Raw genomic sequence first — 13032 nt, forward strand, 5'->3', positions numbered from 1 at the left:
CCCGTCATACTGCCTAGTATGTATCTGTAACATCTTGTACTTACATTTTATACATTTATAAATAGTAATAATCATATGATATATTCAACTTAATGATTTATAATATCCTAATTATATATACGCATATGAAAAAAATCATACTGTAATAAATATAAATTTATTTACAATCAATTTATTTACAATCAGAAAAATACCTATTACGATCGAATCCAGCTTCGACCGTAATAGGCAGTTTTCTAGTATTGATTGTGTTTCTCATATATGTGGTCTAAAATAAAGATTCTTAAGATTGTTTATAAATTTATCTTATAGATAAAAAATTATTATTTTAAATGACGCAAACAAAATTGAAAAAAAATTTACTTTGGTCACAAAAAAAGTGGTAAATATGACTAAAAACGTCAATTTTGGCACATTTAATCTCAATTTTCTTGGAAACCTGACGTGTTCAGTAAATTCCACAGCCGGATTCGTTTTCAACAAAAATCCTTCGGAAAACACTTTATTTAGAATCCAAAAAAGGGTTCTAAATAAAGTATTTTTTGTTGAACTGTGTTATTAGACTTGATGCTTTGCGATTTTTTGGTCCTCAGTTCACTGACTTTAATTACCTGTATGGTGTGGAGCAGCCTCGTATAGGACGGCCAAAATATGACGAATCGGTGGGTGAAGACGAAGAACCCGGATATTGGAATGACGGTCGACTGGTTGGTGAGGATGGTGTGTTTGTGCTAATACTGGGAGTGGACGAGTAGCTGTAAGGATCTGAAGTGAAGCTTCCAGGTGTGCTCGGGCTGCCGGGAGTGGTCATTGAATTCGGTGAGCTCGGAATATCCAGGCCTGAGGTATTCGAGCAGAAACCATGATTCCGACACTGTGCACAAATAATACGTAATTATACATCGAGGTCAAGTCGCGATATCGACAGGATGAAAAGTCGAAAGTAACTTTTGACTCCTGTATTTGTCGTAAACAAATCATATTTCTTTCGTGAATACTATAAGATGAAAAATCGACACTGTCTCCATGTATTCAAGGATTTCGACGCCGTGAGAATACAAAAATTAATATGCCACGTTAACACATTAATTTTGTAGAGAAATGACATAGAGAAATGAATTCTTCAAGTTTAGAATTTCATATCTGGTTGAGCAGCATGCCGGAATTTGCATTTTGAAGAGATAACAAGAGACGAGGAATATTCTCCGCGCACATGTGTTTCAGAGTACTTGGAACACATCCAAATTGAAACGCAATATTACGCGACAGTGCGAGAGTGCGAAGAGAGTGCGATCTTTTGAAATGGTAACAACTTTGCGTCGGCTTGGATTAAAGGAAGGCGAGACGACATGCATTCTAATAGAGCCGTTTGGCTCGGAGCAATGGATTCTCGACCGACCATCGAGATTGCTTAGCGCGCCATACTTTTTATTTAGGTCATTACACTTAACTCAAATTCTTTATTAAAAATCTATTATAAATAAAACTTTATTTTGTTCTTTGATATATGAAGTATTGAAATATTTGCTGTAATACAGCATAACCTGAAAAGTAATGAATGACGAATAAAATTCCTATTTAAAAAAAATTAGTTGCTACGAAATAAATCATCGAAAGGAAACATAGTAGTTTTGTGATATCCATGTAATACATAATACGGTATAATACAAACATTGACTGTTAAGTGCTGGAATCAGAAAAAGAGATGGAATAAGGTAGTTGGAGTTATTCCAATAGGAATATTCATTGTTCGGGTTATTGCACCGCCGAGTAAATGCCTCTAGCAGTATGCTTTATGTTGCGTTTATCATCTTTATTGTCATTCTCCACGTAAAATTTACAATTTACCAAAGTTATCGCATTTTTTTATCAAACCGTTGTAGAGTCGGATGTATTCTTATTTCACAGTGAGAAGCAATTTCGGGTAGTAATAGTAGCGTCAGAGTAGCAGTATAATTTTCCGTGAGATATCACCAATGTGAAATAAAATACAATAAAATAATATAAAATTAAGCAAACATATACATTTCTTTTTCATACGACAAATTTTCTGTTTACAATGAGTAAAATTTTATTTGGGAAATATATAAGTAAAAATTTATTTGGAAATACGCAAAAAATGTTTATTTATTAATTTATAAATAACCTTGTAGTTTATTTTTCCCGATGTAATTAAATTGCATCATTTCAGCTTAGGATCACCTCGCGAGGTTTTTATACTATACTACGTTGTTATTTTGTATCTTAATGGTAATGAACCTTATCACGAAGCGTCAGCATCGTATTGACTCCTACTGATCCACCTACTCTACTATTATTATCCAGTTGTAATAAAAACCGTATTAAATATCTTGATCGTGTATAATTTGCTATGTTCTCAATTAAAGTATCATTCAAACGTATTCGTCATAATAGAAATAAACTTCTCATTACTTTTAATGATTTCATTAAGAATCCGAAGTTCTTACATTGAAACAAAAATTTCATAGATCCATCTCATCTAATTTACCTCGTGTTGTAAAGATCCTTGCGTTTGGTCATAACTGCTGTACTGATAATTACGATAGCTTGAGGAACCGATCGTCGACTGATTTCCCATCAGAGATCCTCGAGGCAAGCCCAGTCCGAACATATCAGAGATTGCGCTGTCACCTGTACGAAAAAAATCATTCATTTCAAAAAAAATCACAGAACCGAGAGGCTCAAAAATTCCTTAAAGTCTAGATTTTTAAAAAATTATTTTTAGGACAGTATACACAACTAGTTCTTATATATTAACAGAAATATATTTTTTATGTTAAAGGAATATAAGCTCTTAGGACCCACTAAAGTTTTCATTATAATTTTACTTTTTAAAAAAATTAAGTTCGAAACTGTAAAATAATAAGATTGTGTGAAACATAAAATTATTCTAAATCTACTACTTAAAAATTAGGAAAAGTCCAAGGGTCATTAGAATATGTTCCAGTTACAGGTTAAGATCTTAAAATGTTACAAAGCAATTAAAGAACATTTTAATATCTTAAGAGTCTTTAAATAGTGAACGGACTATGAATATCAGTCCTAGTTTCTAAAAGAATTTTCAAAGTTCTTGATAATTTTACTTTATCATCGACAAATCTTTAACTGAAGCTGACCCAATTCAAGTAAATCTCGAGAGTGGAACAAAAAGCATTCCGTCTTACCATCGACGCTGATGTTCTTGTCCGACTGGGAGGCGTCCTGCGAAAAATTTGGAAGATGCGACGGCGACGGCGGCGTTGGCAAATCGAGCAGCAGATTGTTGATCGATTGCAACTGATGCAATCTCTCACGCTCTTGTTCGCGTTCCTTGCCTTGCTCTCGCTCGCGGGTCTGGCTTAGTTTACGCAGCAGCAGTTTACTGCGCTCTCGGTTTTGTGTTGCATCCTGATGGTTCAGCGAATCCTGATGAAGCAGCAGCTTGCTGCGCTCTCGGTTTTGTGTTGCATCCTGATGGTTCAGCGAATCCTGACGAAGCAGCAGCTTGCTGCGCTCTCGGTTTTGTGTTGCATCCTGATGATTCAGCGAATCCTGACGAAGCAGCAGCTTGCTGCGCTCTCGGTTTTGTGTTGCATCCTGATGGTGCAGCGAATCCTGATGAAGCATCGGTATGCCTTGGTCGAATCCGACGTCCGTCTCGTCGCTCTCGTCGTTCACCAGTGTGATGTCTGACTGTAAAATCGATATTTACTTTGGTAGTTACTGTCCCGCGTATTCCGAATGATATTCTATCAAATATTCCCACGTAAAACACGGAATCATAATAATATCACAGGATACCATCATGTCTTCATTTATTACTTATGGCTGACAAATAAGGTCATGACGTCCTCATGGGCGTAGAACTTCAGTCAGGGGGGAGGACAAAAATTTATAATCTTCACACAAAACTTATTAAAATGGAGGATCTTCAGCGAGCTCTCATTACGTGTGAGCCATAAATTGGGCAACGAGCGTTTAATTTTTCATCGTAAAAATTTTCAACTGTGCCGTAAGCCGAGTACGTGAATGGAAATTGGATACGCGTAAAGCTGATTTCTCCGTGAAAGTAAGTAATTCGTCGTAGTTCGACGCGCGTGATATCAAATTCCCTTTTACGAAAGCGGAATTCCACGGTGCTTTACACACTGAAAACTGGATTCTTATAAAAGCATGCTTTTTTCAAAGTCCTTCACTCGTCCTTTCCGGACTCAATTGTTTAGAGAATTCAAAAAACTATCCGGTTTCCCAACTCTCGGCGTCTTGCAGGTTTCCGCTTTCACTTGGTATGAGCAAATATCCCAAATTACACACAATTGATGTACATAAGCAATTACAAGCGATACGACATAGGTCTACTTATAATTTATAAACAGACGACTAGTGTATCTCGAATACACTAATTATATCAAAGTATCACGGTATTCTTGGTCGCACTCGTAGCTCGTCTGTTTTCCGAAAGGTTCGTAATCATTAGGGAATTTTTGCAATACCGTTTATCCAGATACGGTGAACGCTAAGGTCAGGTTATCTTTTTCTTAACAACTAATTAAGAAAAGGATAACATGACTTTAGCGTTCACCGTATCTGAATTCGTTATTGCAAAAACTTCCTATTAACGGAGAAATCGGTACGTTTTATTTCGGAAATCGGATGTACATACCTAACGAATCTTTCTCTATCATACACAAACTATGCGAGCGACGCCGATAGACTGCGCGGCGTGAACGAAATCGAAAACAGCGCCTTCTGAAGGACGCCGGCGCGACGCGATACGTTTATGGAATTCGCGACAAAAAATAACAAAAATTCTTTAGGTATGAGGGAGCCGTCGGAAAACACATTCCGCAGCTTTTCCCGGAATTTCAGCTTTCGAATGTCGAATCGTCGCGGGTAACTGTGGAGGTCATCAGCTCGATCAATCTTTTGCTGTGTCGTCCACGAAATCCGTCTTGTCCGGGAGACGGCTAATTCTTCGTTCTGCCAGCGTACTTATTTAATTTAGGATCTAATTTAGGGTTATCATTGCGATGGCAAAAACGTATAATTAAAAGAGAAAGCAAAAGAAAAAGAGAAAGAAAGAAGAGAGGGGGGAGAGAATCTATTTCAGCACTGTATATAAATATATATATATCCCTAAAGAAAAAAAAAAGGAGAGAGAAAATCATAACCATTATAAGTGTAGTATAAAGAATTTTATAAATACAGAATCAATTTAGCTCGGAATTGCAAAGCGATGAAAAGTAATAGAAAGGTCAAATAATTAGAGCAAATAATTAGATCACAAAATATTAAAAACAAGAAAAATTAAAATTAGTTTTTCAAACAATTAAACGATACGTTTCGACTTTATTTCACTAATTTCTAATTTACGAACATACGATAGTTCAATCTTAATCTCGGTCAATTAACTCTTCACCTTTTCCTAGTTCTAAGAATTAGAAAAAATATTGAATCGAGATTAAAGTTAATCTACAGTGGTAACAATGGGCATTAATCTTCCTCACAAAAATTAAAAAATTCTAATAGAATATATAAACATAATTCCTCTTTTTTGCCGGGATAATTAAGTATCAAATATCATAGTATACGTTACGTATATTATAGATTTCTCTACTCTCTAAATTTCTTAAAGTAAAATCTCCCACTCTAAAAGAGTGAAAATACTGCGCCACTGTTGAAAAAAGAGTGAAAAATATTTTTACTCTCGAATAAGAGTAGCAAATTTTCACTCTTTTTTTTTTAAGTAAAATTTCTTTTCTTTGAAGTGAATCTCATTTCAAAAGAGTAAAATCTCACTTTAAAAGAATGAAATTAATTCTACCATTCTTATTCAAGAGCGCAAATATTTTTACTCTTTTTTCAATAGTAGTAGTATTTTTACTTTTTTGGAACGGGATTTCACTCCAAGAAATTTAGAATGTAATTTTTCGTATAAGAGAGATACTTTTCAAGAATCAAGAGATTTACGCGAAACGTGGATAATTCGCCACATTCCCGGGCAATCGGAATTTCGGGGAATTCGTCCGAGGTGTATCGTAATGCGGAGCACGTGTTTACCATCAAAAGCCTCACGATTGCGGGTCTCCATCCCTGGAGGGGGGATCGACCGGCCGCGACCGACCTGGATTCTCATCATGCGGTCTCGTCACCCCCCAAGGGTCACCCTTCCACGCGCGTGGGCCGTCGACGGAGGGTGCGAATCTACCTTGGAGAGGAGTCTCAGATGGCGTGTTACGAATACATTCGCTCTGGAATTCTTGCATGCTCACGTATATACCACGGATACGGCATATCGGCCGTGTTTATTTACGTTTCGCGCGGCGCAGGACATACATTCCTTTGCGATCGGTATATCGTCGACGAGTTAACAAACCGGAACATTCCTTGCCTATTAAGAACCCGGGATCGGCAAGGTGGCCGATCGGGATCACCGGGGAAGAGAAACAGAAAAAAAATAGCGACCCTAGGATCATAGAGCACAGAATCCGGAAGCTTCTTTTCCGTTTCCGATGTCTAAAAATATCGTGACTTTGTCAATTCTCCTCTTCCTCTTTCCATCCTTAATGTACTTTCTAGTATATTTATATATATCTATCATACAGAATAATATATTAACCCTTACCGTATTAATTTTTTTGAGTCTTTCGGCAATTATAAATTATACTACATTTTATTATTTTCCAAAATAAAGAGTCAATATTTATTCTAGAAAGTTGAAAGTATGTTGGTGAATTTTTAGAGATTTTTTTAATTATTGTGAAGAGGTGAAAAAACGAAGAGATTTGAAGTGATCCTTGATGATATGGATGAGGCACCAAATTGTAGATGGTACGGTAAGGGTTAACATTCATATACTTTCACGCACGATATAAAGTACAAATGGATCTAACTGAAATCCAACTAGAATCACGAGAAAATGCGTGAACCTCCCTGAAACCCGGGCGATGTCGAATCCTTGGAGTCGCCGGCGTTAATTCGCGTAGCTAATTAGCCACAGTCTCGCGTCCTTCCACCCCTGCGTGATGATAATCGCGGATATCGTAAGACGAGACTTACCGGTTGCATCAGCGTGGGCATAGCCGCGGAGTGTCCCGTCGCGAGGAAGCCTCGAGGATGCAACGATGTAGAGATTGTAGTGTCACGTCGACGCGGCTCGCTCCCGCACGGTCTCGAGGGACACGAGCGAGTAGGAGCCGACTCGATCCCGTCCGCCACTAACAACAACGCACGATTAAGCGGTAGACTTCACGCTGCGCGCTCCACGAGAAGTTACGCGCAAGTGACGACGGACCGACGGGCGACGACGGCGACGGCGACGGCGACCGACAACGGCGGCAGCGAGGGGTGGATTCTCGGGATTGAAGAGAGCGCGGTGGGAGGTCTTTAACGAGCCACGCGAATACTCGTGACGTCCGCCGTCCGCCGCTGCCCACTCGCCGTTTCCCTCGGATAAATGAGGATCGTTTTTGTTTTCTGACTTATTGCCGATGACACACACGACAGTGGAAACGGAATATCCACTCTCCTACATATTTATATTACCTACCCCACCGCGAGTTCGATTAAAGATCTCTCCTCCTTTTTACTCTCTCCATTCCTCTTCTCTCTCCTTCTTTCACTCTATTGTTTCTTACCATTCTCCAAATCTATTTTTCTGTTTTCTAACTTCATTTTATTTTCTTTTTATTTTTTTTTTATTCTTAGGATGGAGTCCCATGAGGCATATTTGCCGCGTATCGCCAATCAGTAATCAGTAAAACACAAACCACAACAGCAGATCGTTTCTGATTGGTTACGCGGTTACGCGATACGCGATAAATACACTTCGTGAGACTTTGGCCTTAGAAGCCCGTCCTCAAATATTAACTCTGAGTACACACGATTGCGTCATTCGTGTCCTGTTAATTTCTTTTCTTCGAAGTCTAAGATCATCAAGTTATAATTAGTTAAGGCCCAGTTTCACAATTCATGCTTAACTTTTAACCGAGGTTCAACTTGTTTCTCATCTTTTTCCAATTATAAAATTGGAAAGAGACAATGAATAAGTTGAACCTCGGTTATGAGTTAACCGTCAGTTGTGGAACTGGGCTTAAAACATCTGTACACAGTTTATATACAATTTTTCAAATATATGATCTTATAAATATCTAAGATGTTAAAGTAAATATAAAAATCACTTAATAATTTTTTTATATTTGTTGGTGATAAAAATTAACCTGAGACTCGAATGACCCATAGTGTGTAGTTAAAGGATCGGAAAATCATCGTGTGTACTAAGGGTTAATAAATGCCTTATCTTTCTTTCGCTTTCGCGTCCTCTCTTTCTTTTTTGCCACACACTTCGAGAACCACGCGCTTTTTTGTCACCTCTTTTGTAAAAAAAAAAAAAAACAAATTTTGAACAAAAACAAAAGTTTAAGTTAAAGCTCATTTGAGATGAGGGCTGTGTTCGCTTTGAGCATTAAGCTGGAAACACAATAGACACAGGCAATAGGCATAGGCAATAGGGAATAACGAGCCGTCCAATCAGAGCTTTGGGGTATAAGATATTCGATATTATATCCCAGAGCTCTGATTGGACGGTTCGTTATTCCCTGTTGCCTGTGCCTATTGCCTGTGTCTATTGTGTTTCCAGCTTAATTTGTCCGAACACAGCCAAAAACAGAGATGAGGGCTGTGTTCGCTTTGAGCATTATTTGTCCGAACACAGTCAAAATAAAATATGTAAGAAAAATGTTTTTTCTAGAAACAAATTACAGTTCATTCTTGAAGTGATTAGAATCGTCTTCACATTATTTATTTTTCAAGCCAACAAATTTGTTACAGACACCAACGATAGCATCTTGCCACTTTATAAGGTGTATCAAAATTAGAGTATATATAGAAAAGAAGATATATACATGCTATTTACAATTATTTTGCTACATTAAATATCTATTTAAGACTGAATACCTTTTAAATGAAGCTATTGCTTTGTTTAATATGAGAAAATTACTGTTACTTTTATTGCGATAAAAAAAATTTTTGCTTAATTATATTCTATATGTGCAGTCGAAGAATCTAACATTTCAACTTCGGAACTATCGCCGTTCGAGTAATTAACTACTAATACATCTCGCGTTTGTTGCTCTGTCAGCTTACTAGCTTCCAGTGTACTACTGGTTTCCCCTTTGCCGGAATTCTCCCCCCAGCTCCCAGAGAATAGATTTACTCTTAATTTATCGATAGTTTGATCGCTCGAGCTGCTGCCCACGTTGCTAGGATTTTCCACAGACAGTCTAACTTCACTATCCTCAGGCAATCTGGTTTCATTCTCCACAGATTTATATTTCGGTATCTCCGTAGGTGCATCTAAAAAAATTAAGAAATTACATAATTTTAAGTATAAATTTAGAAGGATAATGCATAAAAATTAAATCAATCATTGCAAAACGGAGTTTTTTTTTCAGAAGCATTAATCAATTTTTCCTAATGATGTGTAACAATGTGAATTTGAAAATAAATTTGTTATGCAATTGACATTTTTTTATATTATTTTATAATCCTTTTTTAACAATATCCTTTCTGTAACATCGATTTAAATGTGTACGTACCAGGATATGGGGGTGCTTCATCAATCAGCTGTTGCATGACGTAACCCAACATGGTTGCGGTAAATGTATCGTCTCTTCTAAGACCGAGCGCCCTGTGGAAAGCATCCACTGCCTCTTGAATATTACCTATTAATGCATGAATAAATCCGATCGACGAATAAGTCGAGGGGTTTAGAGGATCTAAGACTAGCGCTTGTTGATGATATTCTAGTGCCTCGTCATATTTTTTCATTTTTCTACAAGTGTGGCCCAGATTATTCAATAGGGCTTCCCACTTACTAGGCAGAATCACATTCCTTAGGTCGCCTTGAATGCTTTTCATAGCTTCCTTAAATAATCGTTCTGCATTTTTGTAACTGCATTTAACAAGAATAATTTTCTTGATAATTTATTGGTAAATTACATGAGCAAAGATTTGTAATATTTGTTTTTTAAATATAAGTAAATGTAGAAGAAAATTTAATACCAAGATAATACTTACTCTAAATTATAAAAGCATATAACACCCATTTCGTGTATCACAAATGGATCATTCGGTGCTATTCCTTGAGCTTGTTGAAAGAACTTGTCAGCCAGTTTTAGATTATTCGTCAAACCGCATTCTAATCCGATATATAAAAGTGGAAGATGACAACCTTTCATTAATTGTGACGCTTTAAAATAAGCAGCCATAGCTTGATCATGTTCATTTTCAACTGCAAAGGAATGTCCGTATGCTAACCAAGCAGGACCAAACAATCTGTCTAGGACAGTAGCCTTTGCCAAGTATCTTCTTGCTTGGTCACTTTTGCCTGCAGTATAGTAAATTAAATACTATCAAGTAATTTCAAACATATTTTTTTTATTTGTAAGCCTATCACAAAATCTTCACAATCTGTAAATTTAACGTCTTTCTACTATTACTAATCTTGTTTAAAAATTATTTACTAATTAGTAATCACTTACCTATGGTGTAATAATAACATCCAACCGCAAACCATGCTAAAGCCATTTCCGGGTATAAATCAACTAATCTATGCGCCAGATAAAACAGAGCTAGGGAAAAGTTTTACTGTTAACGAGTTCTAGCATCGTTCATTTATTGTAACAAGATTGTAAACTTACCATTAGTTTTTTTAAGTTCAACTAAACAGGCAATGTGCACTGGAAGGCAGGAATTGTGATATGGATCTTTTTTCAAGATTCTGAAAATTAAAAATATCACGTTACACATTTTGTTTGTTATGGAATGAGAATAATATTTTAATAGACATATGTTACTTACTTCTCCGTAAGAGAAAAGCATTGATGATAGTCACAATTGTAATATAATTTCTCAGCTTTCGCGACTTCCATGTCCAAATTATTTGCTAATCTATTAGTGAGACAAATGCCCATTACGTTACATTTACTTAATGACTGCTTTCTATTCGGGTCTTGATATTTCTTTAGTTTGCTATCATATAACAGCCGCAAGAGTTCTGCTTCGCCTTCCGTACATTGTTCAGCGAATGGTAAGGATTCTAATAGTTCCCGCTCTAAGTTAACAATACAAACATACACATAATATATATAAGAAAATTTATATAAGAAAATTATATGAGAAAATTATATTGTATCTGACAGAATTAATATACCTTCAGAAGCTGAAAGCATCTGATTTTGTACCAAGGCTTCAAATGCTTCATATGAATAAACATCACATTGTAAGGCTTGTTTATAACACTCTGTCGCAACCGCTCTATTATCCATAGCTTCATATACTCTTCCTTTTACATATAATATTGAACTCTGAACCTGTAAAAAGATTATATGTTTTCGTGTTATCTTAAATTCTAATATAATATAGTTGAACAGCTTAAAATGATATAATATAAATTACTATACACATATATCTGTATATATACACACATACACATGTATAGGTGTAAAAAAGTACTTATACATTTTTTGGAGCATCGTGGAAAATGTCCATGCGATCAGGAAAGGTAATACCTGCTTGCGTTATGTTTGTGCATATTTCAGATTCATTAATAACTTGAAGTGCATCGTTATATTCCTTTGCTTCTAGCAGACACCTCACGGTTAAGTAATGGCACATTACATCACGCTATCAATAGATTATTATTTAATAAATTATGCATAATAAAAAAAATATAATGATCAATGTATTATAAAACGAGATAGACTGCGAATTGTATCCAAGTAAAATCAATGGTAAATTAAAATTACCTTCTGTAATCCATATCTTTTTATAAGATGTGCAGCACGATGATACTGTTTCATAAGGTACATACATTGCGCCAGAGTGCATATATCTTTTGGGTCCTCATTGCTCAGCGATACCACTTTGTCAGCCCAAAACAAGGCGGCACTATACAAGTGCTGAAAGTAAATACAACAAATTGTTTTTAACAGCCGCGATGACAGATAGGGCGATATTACTTTAACGATACTCACCAAATCGATGTATGATTTGACTAATTTTCTACAATTTTCTAGGTCAATAATCTCGTCCAACATATTGTGCACACTGTTATTATCGGTATCGCAATGTGACATGTTTAACTCCGATTTACTTCAATTTCGTATGTAGGTTAAAATAGGTTAGGATTAATTTTCGGAGCAACCTAAACGCGTAGGAGTAACAAAGATGGACCAACCACACATCTCTCGTGTTAACTTTTCATAAACAAAGAGGGCCGTGTACCGGTAGTGACCTCTGTTACACAGAACTCTTTAAGCTGGTTCTACATTAACCGCAGCATTCGCAGCGCAGCGTCGCAAAAGTGTCGCAGGCCTTGCGTTCCAATCAGAGTTGAGCTAGCTTGATGTTTATTGGACAGCAACGCTTGCGATGCTGCGATGCGACTAATGCCTCCGGCACACCAACGCGATATTCGTCGCGCGCGACACGCGATATCCAATGAGTGTACAGCTTTACTGATGTTCTCATTCTAAAAGTATACTCTCATTGGATATCGCGTGTTGCGCGCGACGAACATCGCGCTGGTGTGCCGGAGGCATAATGTAGAACCAGCTTTAAGTCCGGATCTACAATAGGTGTTTTAAGCCTTAAGCCGTAAGAAATTGACCAACTACAGTCGAATGCGAGGAGAATAATTGATTTTGATTCGTCCATTCCTTATGGCTTAAAGCTTAAAAATCTATTATAGATCCGGGGTAAAGGCCGCAGCACACCTTTTGCATAACGCATAGTGCATAAGCGAATCAACTAATCAGAATCTTTCCTTTCCTCCCATTCCATGGAAAAGAAGAATTTTGATTGGTGATTCCTTTATGCACTATGCATTATGCGTTATGCAAGAGTGTGTGCTGCGGCCATAAAGTCCATTCCACATTAAGCCCATTCTACATTAAGGCCCGTCTACAATACACGGAGTAAGAAGTAAGAGTAAGAAATTGACCAATCACAGTCGATTATTCTTCTCACATT

At 36.8% G+C, this 13032-nt stretch overlaps 2 protein-coding genes across 4 annotated transcripts in view; both read right to left on the reverse strand.

Moving 5' to 3' along the window:
* Window positions 1–7346, reverse strand: part of orb (polyadenylation element binding protein orb) — an 11981-nt gene extending 4635 nt beyond the window's left edge. The window contains exons 1-4 of one of the 2 annotated variants that reach the window (XM_018503252.1): window positions 7060–7346; window positions 3186–3693; window positions 2510–2652; window positions 612–874 (exon numbers count right to left, since the gene is read on the reverse strand). In XM_018503252.1, the coding sequence (XP_018358754.1) occupies window positions 612–874; window positions 2510–2652; window positions 3186–3693; window positions 7060–7080 (935 nt within the window). In that variant the 5' untranslated portion in view covers window positions 7081–7346. Of the gene's footprint in view, window positions 1–611; window positions 875–2509; window positions 2653–3185; window positions 3694–4663; window positions 4708–7059 lie in introns of those variants that run through there. The other variant, XM_018503253.1, reaches the window with a different exon arrangement.
* Window positions 7347–8979: 1633 nt separating this feature from the next.
* Cdc16 (cell division cycle protein 16) lies at window positions 8980–12262 on the reverse strand. 2 transcript variants are annotated; one of them, XM_018503197.1, is made up of 10 exons: window positions 12036–12262; window positions 11808–11960; window positions 11521–11685; window positions 11213–11372; window positions 10861–11113; window positions 10701–10780; window positions 10542–10631; window positions 10078–10387; window positions 9597–9952; window positions 8980–9354 (listed from the first exon to the last, which is right to left on the reverse strand). In XM_018503197.1, the coding sequence occupies exons 1-10, from the start codon at window positions 12135–12137 to the stop codon at window positions 9032–9034; spliced, it is 1992 nt and encodes a 663-aa protein (XP_018358699.1). In that variant the 5' UTR covers window positions 12138–12262; the 3' UTR covers window positions 8980–9031. The 2 variants fall into 2 exon arrangements, with proteins under 2 accessions (XP_018358699.1, XP_018358700.1); XM_018503198.1 differs by having other exon boundaries at window positions 11873–11960; window positions 12036–12111.
* Window positions 12263–13032: the final 770 nt, after the last annotated feature.

This window comes from Trachymyrmex cornetzi, unplaced genomic scaffold (assembly GCF_001594075.2).
Source record: "Trachymyrmex cornetzi isolate Tcor2-1 unplaced genomic scaffold, Tcor1.1 scaffold156, whole genome shotgun sequence".
NCBI lineage: Eukaryota > Metazoa > Arthropoda > Insecta > Hymenoptera > Formicidae > Trachymyrmex > Trachymyrmex cornetzi.

Excerpts from the sequence above, each read along its gene's own strand:
- Cdc16 (XM_018503197.1), bottom strand. The coding sequence starts at position 12,137 with ATGTCACATTGCGATACCGATAATAACAGTGTGCACAATATGTTGGAC. Across the intron at positions 11,114-11,212 it reads GATGCTTTCAGCTTCTGAAG|AGCGGGAACTATTAGAATCC; the intron begins GTATATTAATTC and ends TTGTTAACTTAG. Across the intron at positions 10,781-10,860 it reads TGCTTTTCTCTTACGGAGAA|AATCTTGAAAAAAGATCCAT; the intron begins GTAAGTAACATA and ends TTTAATTTTCAG.